Source organism: Falco peregrinus, chromosome 1 (genome assembly GCF_023634155.1).
Source record: "Falco peregrinus isolate bFalPer1 chromosome 1, bFalPer1.pri, whole genome shotgun sequence".
Classification (NCBI taxonomy): Eukaryota; Metazoa; Chordata; class Aves; order Falconiformes; family Falconidae; genus Falco; species Falco peregrinus.
This window is the reverse complement of record NC_073721.1, coordinates 110052144-110068135: the sequence shown is the minus strand read 5'-3', so window position 1 is coordinate 110068135 and position 15992 is coordinate 110052144. Positions and strand designations below refer to the sequence as shown.

The following is a 15992-nucleotide window of genomic DNA, read 5'->3' as shown; positions in this document are numbered from 1 at the left end:
ACATTCCATTAACAGTATTCATTAATTAAGCTAACAGGAGCTGCTGATATTGTGCTCGGTGCTGCACAAATGCTTTTCCAAAAAGGCTTATTCCAAGATAGTCACAATTAGTTATGTTGTGCTTGCTACCAAAACATCTAGACAAATGTTTGCACAAGCAAATCCATCTTCCACTTCAACAGGAATTATCCTGCATAAGGACATGACCATAGGCCAGGATTGTCTGAAATCACTATGGTGCTGCAAAATATTATCATTTTGAAGTCTTTCAACTCTTCAGAACCTCCCCATTACTCTGTTACTGATAGGATAAACCTGCTACTCTCCCAAACTGAAAGCAAATGGAAATGTCAAAATTACTCTTCAAAAGGATTTAATCCTGTTAATCCATTAATGTATTCTCTACAAGTTGGCTAGCTTCAGAGAGCCATTTCAGTTATTTAATGTATTTTTAACTTGAAAAAACCCAGGCTCTTCCAAACTGTTTTTCTCTTACTGTACATATAAAAAGCTGCAGGAGATCAGACTATTATCTCACCGGTGTGTGCAATAACCTCCAAAGCAGATAACAGAGGGCCTATCTGAAATGAGCTGGAGCAGAATGAAACTGCACAGCATTTTATAGTCAAGGTAAAGGAAAGGAGCACTAAGTTTCCTGACTACTAACAAAGTGCTTTGCCTTCCAAATCAGACAGTTTTGCAGCAGTAGATTTACTTTTGAAGGAGCAACATGAAACCAAAACTGTAAGTAGAAATGCTCCTCATTCTGGACTGTTGCATACTTCAAACTATAAAACCAAAAATGTTTAAACATTTGTAAACTACTACTGTTACTGGCTTCTCAGTGGTCCAGTAACAGCATTGCACTTGCCTTTTCTCATTTCCTCACAGTGAACATTTTCCAGTCTTCTCGACCTCCCCCATCTACACATTCAGATGCAGTGGTCACGAATCATGCAGATCACAGAATTAATATATTAATTTGATATCATTAATAGAAAGCTGTGGAACAACTGCTAGGTCTCATTATTAGCCAAAACAAACAAATCACTCCACTACAACACATTTTGAAGTTTCTTCCCATAAGATTTTTATAGCTTTCTTCCCTCTCTTTACAAAGAACTAAAGAATTATGTTTTAAATTTTTCCTTCTTCTTGAGTTCTTTGCCATTTGTGCTACAAGTACTTTTGTATTTGTAAAACTTAAAAACAGATAGGAAGGGATGGAGGAAGGAAGGAAGGAAGAAAGGAAGGGAGAACCTAATGGCAATAAATACAGCATTCATCGACATAAATGCAGAACGGGTAGTGACAGTGCTCCACAGTGGGGTACAGTAACTTGGTACCAAACTAGAGGGAAAGGCATTGAGGTCCAGAAGATCAGACAGACACTGGGGGATCAAAAATTACACAAACATTGAATTACTTGTTTTATCACAAACTCCATTACAAGTAGTGCCATTCAGCCTCCAAATAACTTTATCTTTGTTTTCTTCATAAATTACAACTATCTTCAAAAAGTTAATGACATAAGGCACAGATTAAAGCTCTGTTTTTACACATTATATTCAGGACTGTAATTTCTGGCCTTACTGTTAACATGAATAAGACATAAATGATGGGTAGGTTTAAAGAGTTATGAAGAGGAACAGAAATCAAACCAGTCAAACAAAAAATTCCAAAGTTCCATGTCCCTAAACACAAGAGGAAAAAATACAGAAGTTACATTTTCAAGTTCTGAAGGAGCTTGAACACATCATGAAATCATGATGGTCTTCCTTGGCAGTATGGTAATTTTCCAGGCAAAGTGTATTTCTTATTTGCAAAAAAAAAGCTTTATAATTTTGCAATACAGAAATTGACATCTTTCTTAGGTCTGAGTAGCTGTAACTTAAATAATGAGGAGCATTTGGAGAATTTTACACCATTTTTACAGAACTCTCCTTAAAACTTCCTGTGCACAACAGAACTGATAGTGGAAGCACCGTGTCTTCGATTCCCTTTGACAGTTCACACTTCAGTTATACACTGCATTACATTATTGTTTTATCTCAGTTAAAGGTCTTAGCCATTACGTGCTCCAACAGTTCTTGATTCTTTAGTTTCCACCCCTGAAATGAAGCACAGAATTTTGTTCAGTGCTGATTACCTACCATGAGAATAAGCACGCTGCAGGCTACTGGGGACTGCTGTCTGCTGGGCAAAGAAAGCTGACTTCTTTTTCTGTAAACTACATATCCTCAAAGCGATGCTGTAGGAACCTAGGCAAAAGCATATTTGGGATTAAAAATGTAACAATTTCCACAGCAAAACTCACACAGCACGTAACTGGCAGGTGATATCTTTAGAAGTTTCATTTAGTCAGTTCTACACTTAAACTCAAAGGAAGACTGTAGGCCACTTTGTGGTACTTTTATTCAGCATTGTCTGTTTATCCATTCCAAGGGTCTGTGTTATTTAGCCACTGTCTGTTCCCTCTCTCATTCTCTTGCAAGAAAAATAGCAGGTTTAAAATAAAATTAAGCAGATCATGAGACATGTGGACAGAAGAAAAAAAAATAAAGAATAACTTCTGCGTCAGTAGGCCTGTAAATTGGTGCCTGTGTTACCACCTTCACATATTAGAAATAATGTGTACTGCTCATATAAACAACAAAATGCGTGCCAGTAATCTTATTTCCATAACCTGCCTAGGGAGTAGAACCTGCAGAGACCCACCAGATCTTTTTGTCACCTCACCCTTGGAGACAGACTCAGCTTCCCTACATCCCTAGAATCACAGAAGAAATGAAGTTGGAACGGCTTTTGAAGCTCACCCAGTCTGATCTCTCCTGTTCAAGGGAGAGCCAACTGAGAAGCTGGATCAAGTGGTTCAGGGCTTTGTCCAGCTGAATGCTGAAAACCTCCAAGGACGGTGTTTCCAGTCCTCTGGCCAGCCTGCTCCACTAATCAACTGTTGCCCACTGTAAAGTATTTTTTCCATATGTCCCTCTGGAATTTCCCTTGCTGCAACTTAGAGCCATTGTTTCTTCCTCCTCCACCTCTGTGAAGAATCTGGCTCCATCTTCTCTGTAACACTCCTCTACTTTGTGGAAAACTGCAAGTAAATTCCTCCTCAGCCCTCTCCTTTCCAGGCTGGACAAACCCAGCTCTTCTAGTCTATCCTTATACCAGGTGCTTCCATACCATAATGATCCTGATGGCCCCCCACTGAGACATTTTTCAATCCCTCTCCTGTGATAACAGGCTCCCGAAATGAAGACAGTATTCCAGATGCAATCTGGATGCCAAACATAGGAAACAAACATTCCCCTCTTCCTACTACAGCACAATACAGAGCCTTCATCACCACGAGGGCACACTGCTCACTCATCTTCAATTTGCTGTTCACTGGGATTCCAGGTCCCACTAACACGTAGGCCTTAGTAAAATTTTAAGTTAGCGTTGGTCCATTCCTCAAGCTTGGTGGAGAAACACACACAGCCACACATATCCCTCCTTAGTATGACTGCCAGTTTCCTACAGGTGCATTCTATCCCATTTTCCAGGACACTGAAGGTGTTACACTGTATCAGCCCCCATCATTACACCTACAGACACATTCACACTGAAAATTAAAAATGAAAAAAAAAAGGGTTCATCTCTGCAGTTTAAAATTACTGCATTGAATTGAAGCACAGCAGGATAACTTGGAGTCTGAATTTGTGATGGGGTGGTGTCTTAGATCTTGCAATCTTAACACAGCATCCTTAGAGACATCAAAGAACTGGTTTACAACAGGCAGAACTCCATATAACTGCAGGCTGAGCCAGTGAAGACTTCTTGCATAGACAGGGCTAGCTGTCAGCTGTTTAACAATTTTCCATGTGGCTACACAACCAGTAGTACTAACAGTAGAGCAGCCTGTGGTTGGATGAGCTTAATTTGATCATAGAACACCATGAGCTGCTCTCTTACAGCTCTGTGGCTTCTTCTCCCTAGGTAGCCTCCAAAGTACATTAAAGGCTGCTCATACAAGCAGAGAGCTAGTTTTCAGTGGGTTTCGAAGCACACTGTGACACACAGCAATTTAGAGCACAATCACCTTCCACCTAAAGTGAGTAGGTGTGGTACACTGGAAGTGGAAGAGAATACCTTCTATCACAGAAATGGTGTCAGGAGAGCATTTTTACAGGCAAATTTGTTCATCACTGCACCTTTGACATTCATATGCTTTCAAACAACACCACAAGAAGCTCTAGTTACTACTAGCAGTGACTTCATATCTGATTAATAAAACTAAATTAGTTACCTGGTTTCCTTTCCTGGTTTGAAACTGCCTGGGAAGGAAGAAATAGCAATACAAGAAAACGATGGCTGAGAACAGCACAAAACACTATGTGCATTCATCTGTTCCTGCCCCATATACAGCAGTATTATGATTAGATTGCATTGCCTAGAACTTAATAGCTATTGCTATATCACTTTCCATCTTAAGATTGAATAGAATTGAACATTAAAAACCTAAATTCAATATCCTTGGGAAGCAAGAAAGCATTGTCAACTCTAACAAAGGATGGAGCGGCTGAGGCAAGGGACAGCTGAATTACTTGTTTACATCTGTGTGATTGAAAAAATAAGAAGGACCTCCAGGTGTGACACATCACCTTTTTGTTGTTGTTGGGGTTTTAGTTCCCCCCCCGCCCCCACGTACCACTGATGGCAGTGTTGATTACCAAAAGAAAAACAGTCACAGCTCCCAGCTTGGATGGACTGCACATTTCCTTATCCTTTAATTACACATGTACTGGTAGTAGTGGATATGCACCACATGTCAGGCAGGCATTGGATAATGCCTTCCATGGAAAAGGATAACACACCCATACTTTACACATCAATCTAATTTTCTGCTTGAGCTCTCTTTTCCCCCTATAAGTATTACCCATATAACTAACAGAAATCCAACTCATCATTTCACATCATTTCACAGATAAGGAACAGTATAATTGGTTAAAGGTTCAAATATTGATAAGAAACTCGCTAATTTTGATTGCTCAAGCTCAGACAGTTTCTGACCTAATTCTGAAAAATGCTGAACAAGCATCAGCTCCTATAATAGCAAACGGGAGCTGCCACATTTCTTCAATTCAGATTCTTGTTGCCTCAAATGACTTTTCAAACACTGAAGCAGATAAAAGCCCTTATGCAGCATGTAAGACTATCTAAATTAATCTCAGTGGGCATTTGTGAGGACCTAGAACATCATTAATGGGTATTCTTGGAAATTCAGGACTCGATGGCACATTGTATGCCACAACCCCATGTACAGTAATTTATTTCACATGCAAATTGCCTACTAATATAATTAGAGAGCTACTGACATCTTACTGCTGTTCTCAAAGAGGCAGAGCTGAAAAAAGGACAGTGGATCCCTTCACTACTCCATCACATATTCAATTTCCAACCAAGCTGAAAAAGCTGGGGGCACATTTAGAAACAGCTTGGAGGCACTCTGACAAATCACTTCCTTGTCTCATCCTAGGATTATGCAAATAGTTAGATCTTCCAAACAAAGAAAACGGAAGAAAATCAATGTGTTGACTTCTGCTTCTTTAAAACAGGGAGAGGTAAAAGCTGAATTCTAAAAATGGAACTACGAAGGTAATTATAATAAAAAATATTGCATGCAGATTAAACTTCATAACTGCTTTAGGGACACAAAAACATAATAAGCAAAGCACTTTAGAAGTAATGCAGCAGTTCAGTTTGAATACTGAATTTAAATACTAAGTTACTACAGATATTTCAGGCCTTCACTTGGGATAAATCTGTTTTACCTGTGCAAAGCCTAAAGCACTGGCTGTGATGTTTCACTCCTGGTTTTACTGTTTAGAATGGCAATGTTATGTTGCTTTGGGATTTTATGAAATTTTATGAAATTTCAGCTCCACTAATGAGCCAAAGATTGAATGCACTGTAGAGCTGCAAATTCTTTCGTAGGCAAAAGCAGAGGGAAAGATAATTTTAAATGATTTCTCCAGGTCTATTCATTGCTTCCACTTTCATATGAACAGCTACAGAATAGTACCAAGCCAGGGGCAAGAACTTTGCTCCCTGCAACACTTGGCTCTACCAGCTTGTGCACTTAGCTACTAAACTGGTACCAAGGTTCCAAGTAATGTGCATAAGGAATATTGGTATCTTTCCATAAACTGCTGTCTTCAGAATGTACCATGCAACCTCAGTCAATTCAGACCAGGAAACTGGGCTAAGTCGTCCCTATCTCAGAAAAGCAGCTGTGCTTTAAAACAGTTCTGCCTTTTTGTTCCTTTTCCTACAGCAAACTTTCTAAAGAATTTCAAGTTTATTAAAACACAGTTATTGTGAAGTATTTCAGTTTTGATAAACCAGTACTTTTTGACTGAAACCTCTTCACTCATCAGTTCTCCAATCAGCTACATAAATAAGCATTTCCATATTGAAATAAGAAATGGAGAAAGATCCTAATTTGAATACATTTGTGTAAGTTATGGGGCAGCCATTGGAAAGCTGAGCTAATGCAAGTATTAGTAGAATGAAACCCAGGCCCTGTTAGTTTCTCATGAACCTAAGAATGCAGTAGCACTGGTAAAACTGATTAACCATCTTCCATTAAAAACCACAGATCTATGATGCAATTCTTGGTTATTACTGTGCAGAAGAAATAAGAATGCAAAACTTAAGTTTCTATAAAAGCAACATTTTCAGTAAAACTATTGAGATCTAGTGTTGTGAGGAAAACAGAAATCTTTTTTAAAAAAAAGGTTTCAAAAAATATGGAAGGCACTTCTGTGGACCAAAAATATGTACTTATGATCAATATTTATCTAGCCAAAGGCATAAGTAGTGGGTTAAAAACTCATCTAGGTGAAAAACAAGTTCATGGGCTCTCATTCAGTGTAAGAAGCAAAGCAATTTGCTTTTTATTTTGTCTTCAAAGCCCAATTTGACACAATATTAAGTTGTCCATAATAGATACTGGTGGAAACAGATGAGAAACATCACTAGATCTCGGATAGCAACCTAACGTGCAGAATTATATAGCATGAATTACAATTGGAAATAACTGAATTGCTGTAACAGGATAAAAACCTCCTTCCTCTCCTACGTGTAGAATTTAGCCTTGGAATTGATTAATTCAGGACCTATATCTGCCCAGTTACTTTGAAAGGAGCACAGGTAGCCTGTCATCCTTGGACCAGATGAATTTCTAGTCCCCTTGCCTTTAGTTATATGGAAAGAATTAAAGAGAAGAAGCTTGGAACAGAATTCAAAAACCTGAATTCAGTCCAGCAGTTCAGAACGTACAGGCCCATGCAGAGCTGAAGATCCTCGGTAACTGGTATGGAACAATGTCAGTGTGGCAGCAGCTCAGTCATATTGTCCTATTACTCTGGATACAAAGCTGAGTCTTTAAAAACATTCTAGGATTACAAATCTACTTTAAGGATAATAACAACAAATTAATTACAATGATGTTCATTCAGTCTCAGCACACCTTTCCTTTTAGGAAGAAACTTTCTCTTACCTATAAGTAACTTTCCTTTTAGACAACTAGAAAAACGGAACTCTTTCCTGTCCTCACAGTTGTAGCAAAACAACAAACTAATGACAAAAATGATTATACTGTACTCCATGTGATTATCTTCCAGACCAGACCAGCTTTGCTGCAAGCCTCTCCATTTTCTGTGCATCACCAGCCCTGAGCAAGGACTTCTCACTGGACTCAGGCTTGTGTATGTGACAAAGCACTTCCTTGTAGTTAATTAAAATACCTATTAGTCTAGACTGACAAACGTTAAAAAGTACTAACAGAGTATTCACCCCTGGATGACCACTATGATCAGTTTGCCTGAAAAATCAGCTCATGATTTTTCTTCATTTTCCCTATATTTTCATTATTTTTCTAAACACTCTGTTTATAGTCAAGCAATTAAATGTGGTAAATAAAATGCCTTTAAATATTTCCTGTTAAATATAGTTTGAAATGTTTTCCTCTTCTGCCTAAAACATGGGTGAAACTGTCTGTACATTAACACGGTTATTTTTGCTCTGTAATAAAAATGGAATGCTAGCCCTGTTGTTGCATTAACAAACTGGAACTAGAGGGGAGCACCAAGGGTCCATTGTGTTGGGCAGACTGGAAATACGCTGGGGGCCTTGTGGGTGTAAGCAGGGTGACCCTAGATCCAAAATGCAAGACAGACTGTTTTCAGAAGTAGAACCATTGCCACTGGTGGTGACCTCCCACTGAAAATGTGATTCATGCCAGGTGCTTTAATGTATACTGTATACAATCAGCTTCAGCCTCACAATCTTAAAAGCAAAGGGGCTTTGACATAGATTTCAATGAGGATAGGATCTCATGACAGTAATAAGTGTTTTCTTTCTAATTTCAGCTGAGCAAAAAATTGTCATCATTTCAGCATTCAGTTCACCGCTTTCTACAACGCAATACTGTGGTCTCAGAGAAAGCTGGTTAAATAAATCTAGAATATTTCCATATGTACCAGCCAACTAAAATAAAGGCTGAAAGAAATACTTAGAGATACTTAGAAAGAGATACTTAGCTAACAACAGAGGATGTGGAAGGGTAGTGAAGAAAAAGAGAGAGCTGAAGAATGAAATCATAAACAAAATCAGTAATTTAAATACAAGTGAGCACTGAAGCCCACAAAGCCCCACTGATCTGGGAGCTGAAAGAATGAGCCTGTAACTCTGCAAGTACCTTATTTCTGCTTCCCACCACAACGCAACACCTACAACAGGTGACAAAAGCCCGCTCCCTGCTTGGGTAAACAAAGAAGGTCTGAGCAGCTGGAACCCTGCTCTTATTCAACATACTAAATAATGAAACAAGGCTTCCTACTGTGCTCCACCATTCCCAAGACACAGGAAGCAACTGCTTCTTGTTGGGAGATAACTGAGTTGCTATCAGTTCTAAAAAGGAAGGACAGACTTCCATTAGATGCTTCATTAATGTTAATGTACCAGTTCTCTTATTCATAGCACTGAATTCCAATGTGAAATTCCAAATACATAGTTACTAGCACCGCATCCATTTGGTACCTTCAGTGGTAAATACCTCTTACCTCCATCATTTGGGAACTCGGTTCTCCCTCACAAGTAACGCTTTTTTTTTTTTTTTTTTTTTTTTTAGTGTCACCAGCTCCATCTGGTGGGTATCCTGCACCACATATTTTCTTGACGGGAAAATAGCACTTTCTAATACCGTTTTGGTTGTCCTTCCTTTAGAAATATAAGCATTAAAATGTCTACTATTTCATTCGGTTTACATTATATTACCATGTGGGAAAGGTCAAATATGCTGAAATATCCATCTTCATTCTCAATTAATTGTCCAGGAGAGGTTTAAAAACCTCTCTGTAAGGAAAGGAATTTAATTGGCCAGCGACCTTTCCTAAACCATAATGTACTGTTATTGTACATAACCATGTTGGCTCTGATTCTGAAAACTGCTTTTCAAATGAGAAAAATAAATAAAATACATACATAAAATAAATTTTGACCAGTTAGTAATAATGGCAACTCTAACCTAGAGAAGACCTAGAAATAGGCATATGCAATACATTTTGATGCAAGAAGAACAAGGCAACATGAAGTATGAGTTAGCTGCAAGATAAAAGTAAACAGGTTCAGAAGCAAGGTGAGGAACCAAGAAGCAGATCGTCTCTTCCTGGCCCTGATTTCCTCTGGGACCATGTGCAATCACCCCATACCTTTAATAATTTGGTTTCTTTATGTGAACAAAAGAAGCAATCATATAAACCTATGCAAAGACTCTTAATTCCCTGATATTTGTAAAATCATCTGGAGTCCTTGGACAGATTCAGGTGTGACTACTGTCCACAAAGTGCTTGAGCAAGCAATCCCTACGTCTTCACAAGAACTTTCTCAACTGTATTGACAAGGTCGCAGTTCTTCACAGTCATGAATTTAAAAAATTTATGAGATATTCAAAGTACTCTGCCAACTTTAATGAAACTTGCAAAAAAGAAAGAAAGGGAAACCTCTGCTTGAATTTTCAAGGGTGTTTATTTAAAAGAGTTGGCTACACGAACCAAACATCTAATTTCAGAGTTCACACATCAGCAGAAGTAAGAAAAATAAATGAAGAGCAACAGAAATCTAATAGTGTCAATCTGTCTTCTCTGCATTGTAACTTTAGCCTTTAAAGGTCTTTTTATTTCAGTTAAATTTACTTATCACAAATGATGCAGTCGGGAAACACAGATCCATAACCTAGCACACATCAGCGAGCAATGAATCAGCATCTCCTGTATGGTCTTGTCTAGCAGAGCTTAACACCATCTCAGTGTATTGCTGGTTCCTATTTATTCTCGTTGCTTAACTCACTGAGTCCTGTGAGATTCCAGTGGGTTTTAGCGTTATGCTGGATGTTTTCTGGTTGTAGCATTTTACCTTCTGTTGATAAGTATTTGTTAAGAAGAGAAATACGTATCAAAGTAGTGAAACCTAATTAAACTGAGGGAGATTTTAAGAAGCCAATTAGGAGAAAATGTCATTTCTCTCATCTGCCTACCAAGCACTAGATAAAAATGCAACTGTGCCTTTTGCTGACCATATGTGCATAATAAGAATAAGGCAAACCCATAACATTTGTATTGATTTCCTGGGAATTGCCAACAGGAGTTGCTGTAATGCTCATACTAGAGCAAGGCAACACCACGCACTCTCACTCACAGACTGTCAGGAGCACCTCATCCCTTTTATCTGTTGATTATAACATTAGCTCCAGTTTACGCTCAATGGTGAGATGTCCCAAGTTAATCTTAGAAACAAAAAGGTTCTGGGCAGCTACAGATTGCTACTCTAGTGGCAACAACTAGACCTAACAGCCCCCAGCCTGCCATGCCCTCTTACTGTGAGAGGCAAACGAAAGTTAGCTGTGGCAGACCAATCACCCAGGTCTCTGTCCAGAAGCAATTATACAGAGAATTCCCACCTTGACCAGCTCCTTCAGTTACAGGATCTCCATTTCTGCTAGGAACATTTATAACAGTAATACATTCCAACTGACCAACTCACGTCACACTGATCTCCACAGATAAGACGGATGACAGTGGATTTTCTTTGCTACTTCCTAAATTTCAATAAGTGACATTGATAAAGGGGTACCTAATGGGGCAAGGAATTCTCTTTTTTCCTTTTTCATCATCAATCTAACATTTTTGTAGTTGAGATCACTTAAGTTAGCCCTCTCTCTCTCCCGACTATAAAGTCTCAGAGGCATCAATAAAATCAAAAACTGCTCCAAAACACACCTACTACAGTCAAATGAGCAAAGTGAGACAATCAAAACCTACAATCCCACCTGACCTTGCGGTAATAGGATCACATCAAGATTAGTCAGTCATAGATTAAACCCACTGAAGGAAACTAATCTTTCTGCGGTCAGCTAAGACTATATGTTTACCCACTAAGCTGGGAAAAACTCAAGAGTGTAAAATGCTTATGTGCTGGAAGAGACCACCTAGGCTGCAGCTACCTGAATGTTTAGCACACTTACTGCTGCACCACTGACCTTAAGGTAACTTCAGAAAGGAAAAGCTCTTTAAACAGGTTTTTAAACTATATTGTGTGACTGATGAAAAAAATATACATTCAAGTCAGTAGAGCACTGTTATAGTAAAAGGCTCTTACAGACTCTACTAATACACATTTGGGCAGTCAACGTTTTGTCTGAGCAAAGCAGTGCAGACAGCTTCCAGAAGAAATTCTGCACATCAGCACAAAGATGCCTTGCAGGCACCGGGACAGCCTTCCTTTGGCTGGCAGAGAAATATTCCATTCAGACTGCAAGCAACAGGAAGCTCTAAGCTGTGGCAGCTCCGAGAAGGAACAGCAGAACCACTGTGTTTCTCTGCCCATGAATACAGCAGCTGGTAACTCTGCCTAACTACAAATGTAGTAGCCTACTTCTATCCTGCCGTGTCCTTTTGCACAGCAATCACCAGAAAGCCACAGTACAAAATGGGCGTTTGTTCCCTGCTAAGTACCGTCAAACTACTGCTTGCCCAATCTGTAACAGTAATGGCACTTGTCCATCTCCATCCAGGGAATAAGGTACATTTGGGGGCATCTTCTTCCTCATAGGAAGTTCCTTTCTGGTGCATACATCACACTTCTTCCCTAGAAAATTATTTTACCAGTCCACATCTTCAGGAGCTACTTCCATTCTACTGTCTTTGTCCAGGTTTCTCACAATCCTTTTGTACACTTCCTTCTCTCCTTCACCTTTATTAATTAAAATGTATTCCGGGATATCTATTTTGATTTTTCATCAAAATATCACCATTTGACTGAAAGAGGGGATCTGGGGGAATTAACACAGGAATAAAAAAATGTTTTGGCAGTGTTTCCTCACATGTCGTTAGTTTTCTACTTATGGAAACAATCACAGTCCAATGTCTCCAGATAACACGGCTAACAGTTGTACCTGAATAACCAAGAGTCTGAGCTGACACTGAAGATACTGCTTTACTGAAAGCACAGGATAAGTGGCACCAAAACCAGACTGTGCAAACCTCTGGACAGTCACCACTGCAGAAGCACCAGAACAGCAAGGTCCCTGCATGGGAGAGTAGCTGCCTGTCTCTCTGTCACCGTCATACTACTGGTGCCTAACTTACCAAGTTGGTCTATTTTGATACTCGTCTTTTAAAGAGCTCCCGGCTCAACAGAGATAAAAGTGCAAAACTTAAAATTAACATATCCACTTAGTGTTTGCAAATGTACATATGCATATATCCAGTCAATATATTCCTGCTTATTAGTCTATGCAAAGAAGCTTTCCCCGTGTCCTCAAGAAATTTCATCTTCATGTGCTACAGAACAACAGAATTGCAATGAAATTAAGCCTTCAAGAAATGAGTAGATAATGTCTTGCAACAAGTTCATAAATAATGAATAAAGTCCAAGACTAATTTGACAGAAGATAAAGAAAAATTCTTGACTACCAGAAGACATTTCAGTTCAACAAGAAGCAGTATGTTTTGTGCTGTGCAATACAACATGTTGCTTTTTTTCCTTAGCAATTTACAGATTTCTGGGCCCATTCCTGCATACATTACAGGTGTTGAATTCTCCACATAAAATTTAGTGTAGTTCAGAAACAAAAGTGGTGCATATTTTAGGACTTACATGGGAGTTAAGCATAGACTGGCTTTATGCTGGCCCTCAGCAGTAGGCTGAATTCCACCTTTAATGAATTTAATATGAACTAGGCTTTTCCAGGATCTGCAGGACTGGGCCTATTGTTAAATTAGAAAACTTGTTATATTGTTTCACTGCAATTGTGTAATTCTCAGCATACACACATTTTAATCAGAATTTTGACATTTGTTTAGTATGAAATTAGCAGATACAATAGGAATCAACCAAAAGGACAAAATAATATGATTATCACACGGTTGTATACCTGTGATGTAAATCCAGTCAAATTATTCCATTTAGCTCTTTGCATGTGCAGACATTAATCAATTCTTTGTTCTGTGTTTGTACAGTAACTAGCTCAACAGGATCCATGCCTTAGCTTTCTGGGATCATAAAAAAAAAAAAAAAAAAAAAAGAAAAGAAAAAAAAAATCAGTACCACCATGTGCTTGTTAAGGTTTTTGGTTTTAATCAAATTCACCAGGAAAGTAAGTGTATATTACCTTCTCACTATCCCCTACTCCCACAAGATTCTGTTAAAAATATTATTGAAAAGAAAACACATTCAATGCAGAAATATTTTTGCATCCATTAACAGGATTATTATTCCCTAACAAGACTCAGGAAACTTAACACCAAAAGCCTATTTTTTTCAGGACACACATAGTTGTAACCATGAATGAAAAAAGTCCCAAACTGAACAAGGAAGAAACACAGTGATATGGTATCTTGAACCATTAGTATTTTTAAGATGAAAATTTGGCCTCAGCTTAATGCAAAAGGTTTAAAACTAGTTGTGATGGAAGTCTGTCTGGCTTGAAATGGGAATAAGACTGAAAGCAACCATTTGTAGCTCTGAACACATACGTATGCAATTACTTCTGATGACTGTATCTTTGGTTGACTCCATTTGCAGACACTTATCCTGACAATGTGTGACTCTTACTTCCTTAGGTTAACCCACATTTTATCCAAGATGTCCTTGCAAGATGGATCCTTGGAAGAATTATGTTTGCTCTCAACTTCTGAACTTTTCATTTCCAAACTTGTGCAGTCTGAGGAAAGCATGAAGGCACATGCTGTTATCACTCAGATTGGTATTACTAGCAGAAAACTCTATCAAGCAAGATTTCTGCAGCAAAATCAACAAGAAGTTTCAAGTAGAAAGGCACTTTGAAGAATTTCCCATTGCCACCCTTGAAACTGGTAGGTAGGGCTGCAAAGAGAATGTCTAAGTTGTGTGTTTATGACACATGTGGTTGCATGAATACCCAGCAAAAGAGTGAGTCCTCACAAACTAAAACAGATGTAACCACGACAGACCGAGGTTTTATTGTTGCCATCAAGCTCTCTTTGGTTTGGCTGATAAATAGGGAGTTGTTACACCCATATTTGCTAGTGCTTGCTGGCTGCTGTGCACTGATTCAGTCCTGCAGAACTCTCAAGCTCTCATCTCAATAACCATGAGGTGTCGGCAGTTTCCCATCAGAGCCACTAAAGGCCCAGCTGGTCACTAAGCCCACTGCCAAGCTCCATTTCAGCAGCCACATAATCAATACAGATACAAGGAAAGCTACTGTATTGATCTAGTTTGATTTTCTGTGATGTGTTCATCTCAAAATAAGCATGACCATATTATATTCCAGTGTGGTTGGTAAAGTGAGATGAACTGCAGATTTTCAGAAATCTATCCCTTGGCTTCATGTCAAGGAGGAAGGAAGAGATAATCATGATAGTGCAACAAAAATACCAATTAGAATTAGTTAATTTCAAATCTTTGCCTTGCATCTTGCTTACAGCATCAGCCATTTTTCATTCATCTATTTCTTTTACTGTTCTGTGTATCAGCAATGTTTTCTTCTACAAGTTTAATGAGTACTAAAGAAACCTGAAGTCTGATAAAGCTTTTAACAAGTACATATCAAAAGCTATGTATGCACCTCCATATTTCTTCCTCAAGCATGTTTCAGATGGCTAAAAATTTACTTTCATTGTTCATTTTGAATATATGAAAAATAATCCCTCTCTTCTTTTAAATAGAAGAAAGATAGAGAATGTCTTTGCTTATATAACATATTCTACGTATACAAAATTGTTACTGTATTAAAATAGTTCAGATTTAAACTACTTAGGATGATTTAAAGTTCAAGTGTCAGAAGACATACTGGAGGAGATAACTACCACTTGGGAGAAAAACCCAGGCAACTCTTAAAGGCAGAATGAGCCTTTTTAGCATCCTGCTCTGCAAAAGACCTTTGACCCAAGCAAATGGCCACTTAAACAATGGTAGAAATTGTGACCGCATTTCTTCTCTCAGTTGAACCCAATCTGTTCATTTACCCTGCTGTTTTCCTTAAAATAGAAAAATGAGAAGCTCCTACCTTGTCAGACTTGAAGAAAGCACCATATCCTTGGGAATGCATGTTAAATATAGTAAGATAACATTTAGTTTAAAATCAAAGTATTCCCCATAGCCCTTAGCATGCAGAGGTTCTTTTTGCTCTGCTACAGGGTGTGCAAACGTCTACTCAAGGTATTAGAAAAGGTTAATTCCTAATTACCTCGGCTAAGCCTGCTTGCTGCTATGGTCTACTCCAGGCTTTATTCCTATTAGAGACTTATTGGCTGCCCAAGATGACAGTGCTGTGTCACAGGTAATCAAGAAAGTGACAAGGTGAAGGGCTTCTAAAAATTTACCTTTAGTAAAAAGATTGAATTATTAAGTCTGTAGCCTTTTAAGACTAAAAAAACAAGCAGATAGTTACAGTTTACTTTTCC

At 38.5% G+C, this 15992-nt stretch overlaps 1 protein-coding gene across 2 annotated transcripts in view; it reads right to left on the bottom strand.

Moving 5' to 3' along the window:
• TRPM1 (transient receptor potential cation channel subfamily M member 1) overlaps nt 1-15710 on the bottom strand; it is a 109295-nt gene extending 93585 nt beyond the window's left edge. The window contains exons 1-3 of one of the 2 annotated variants that reach the window (XM_027782135.2): nt 15596-15710; nt 13481-13598; nt 2154-2261 (exon numbers count right to left, since the gene is read on the bottom strand). In XM_027782135.2, the coding sequence (XP_027637936.2) occupies nt 2154-2156 (3 nt within the window). In that variant the 5' untranslated portion in view covers nt 2157-2261; nt 13481-13598; nt 15596-15710. The remainder of the gene's footprint in view (nt 1-2153; nt 2262-13480; nt 13599-15595) is intronic. The other variant, XM_027782137.2, reaches the window with a different exon arrangement.
• Between the last annotated feature and the right edge of the window lie 282 nt (nt 15711-15992).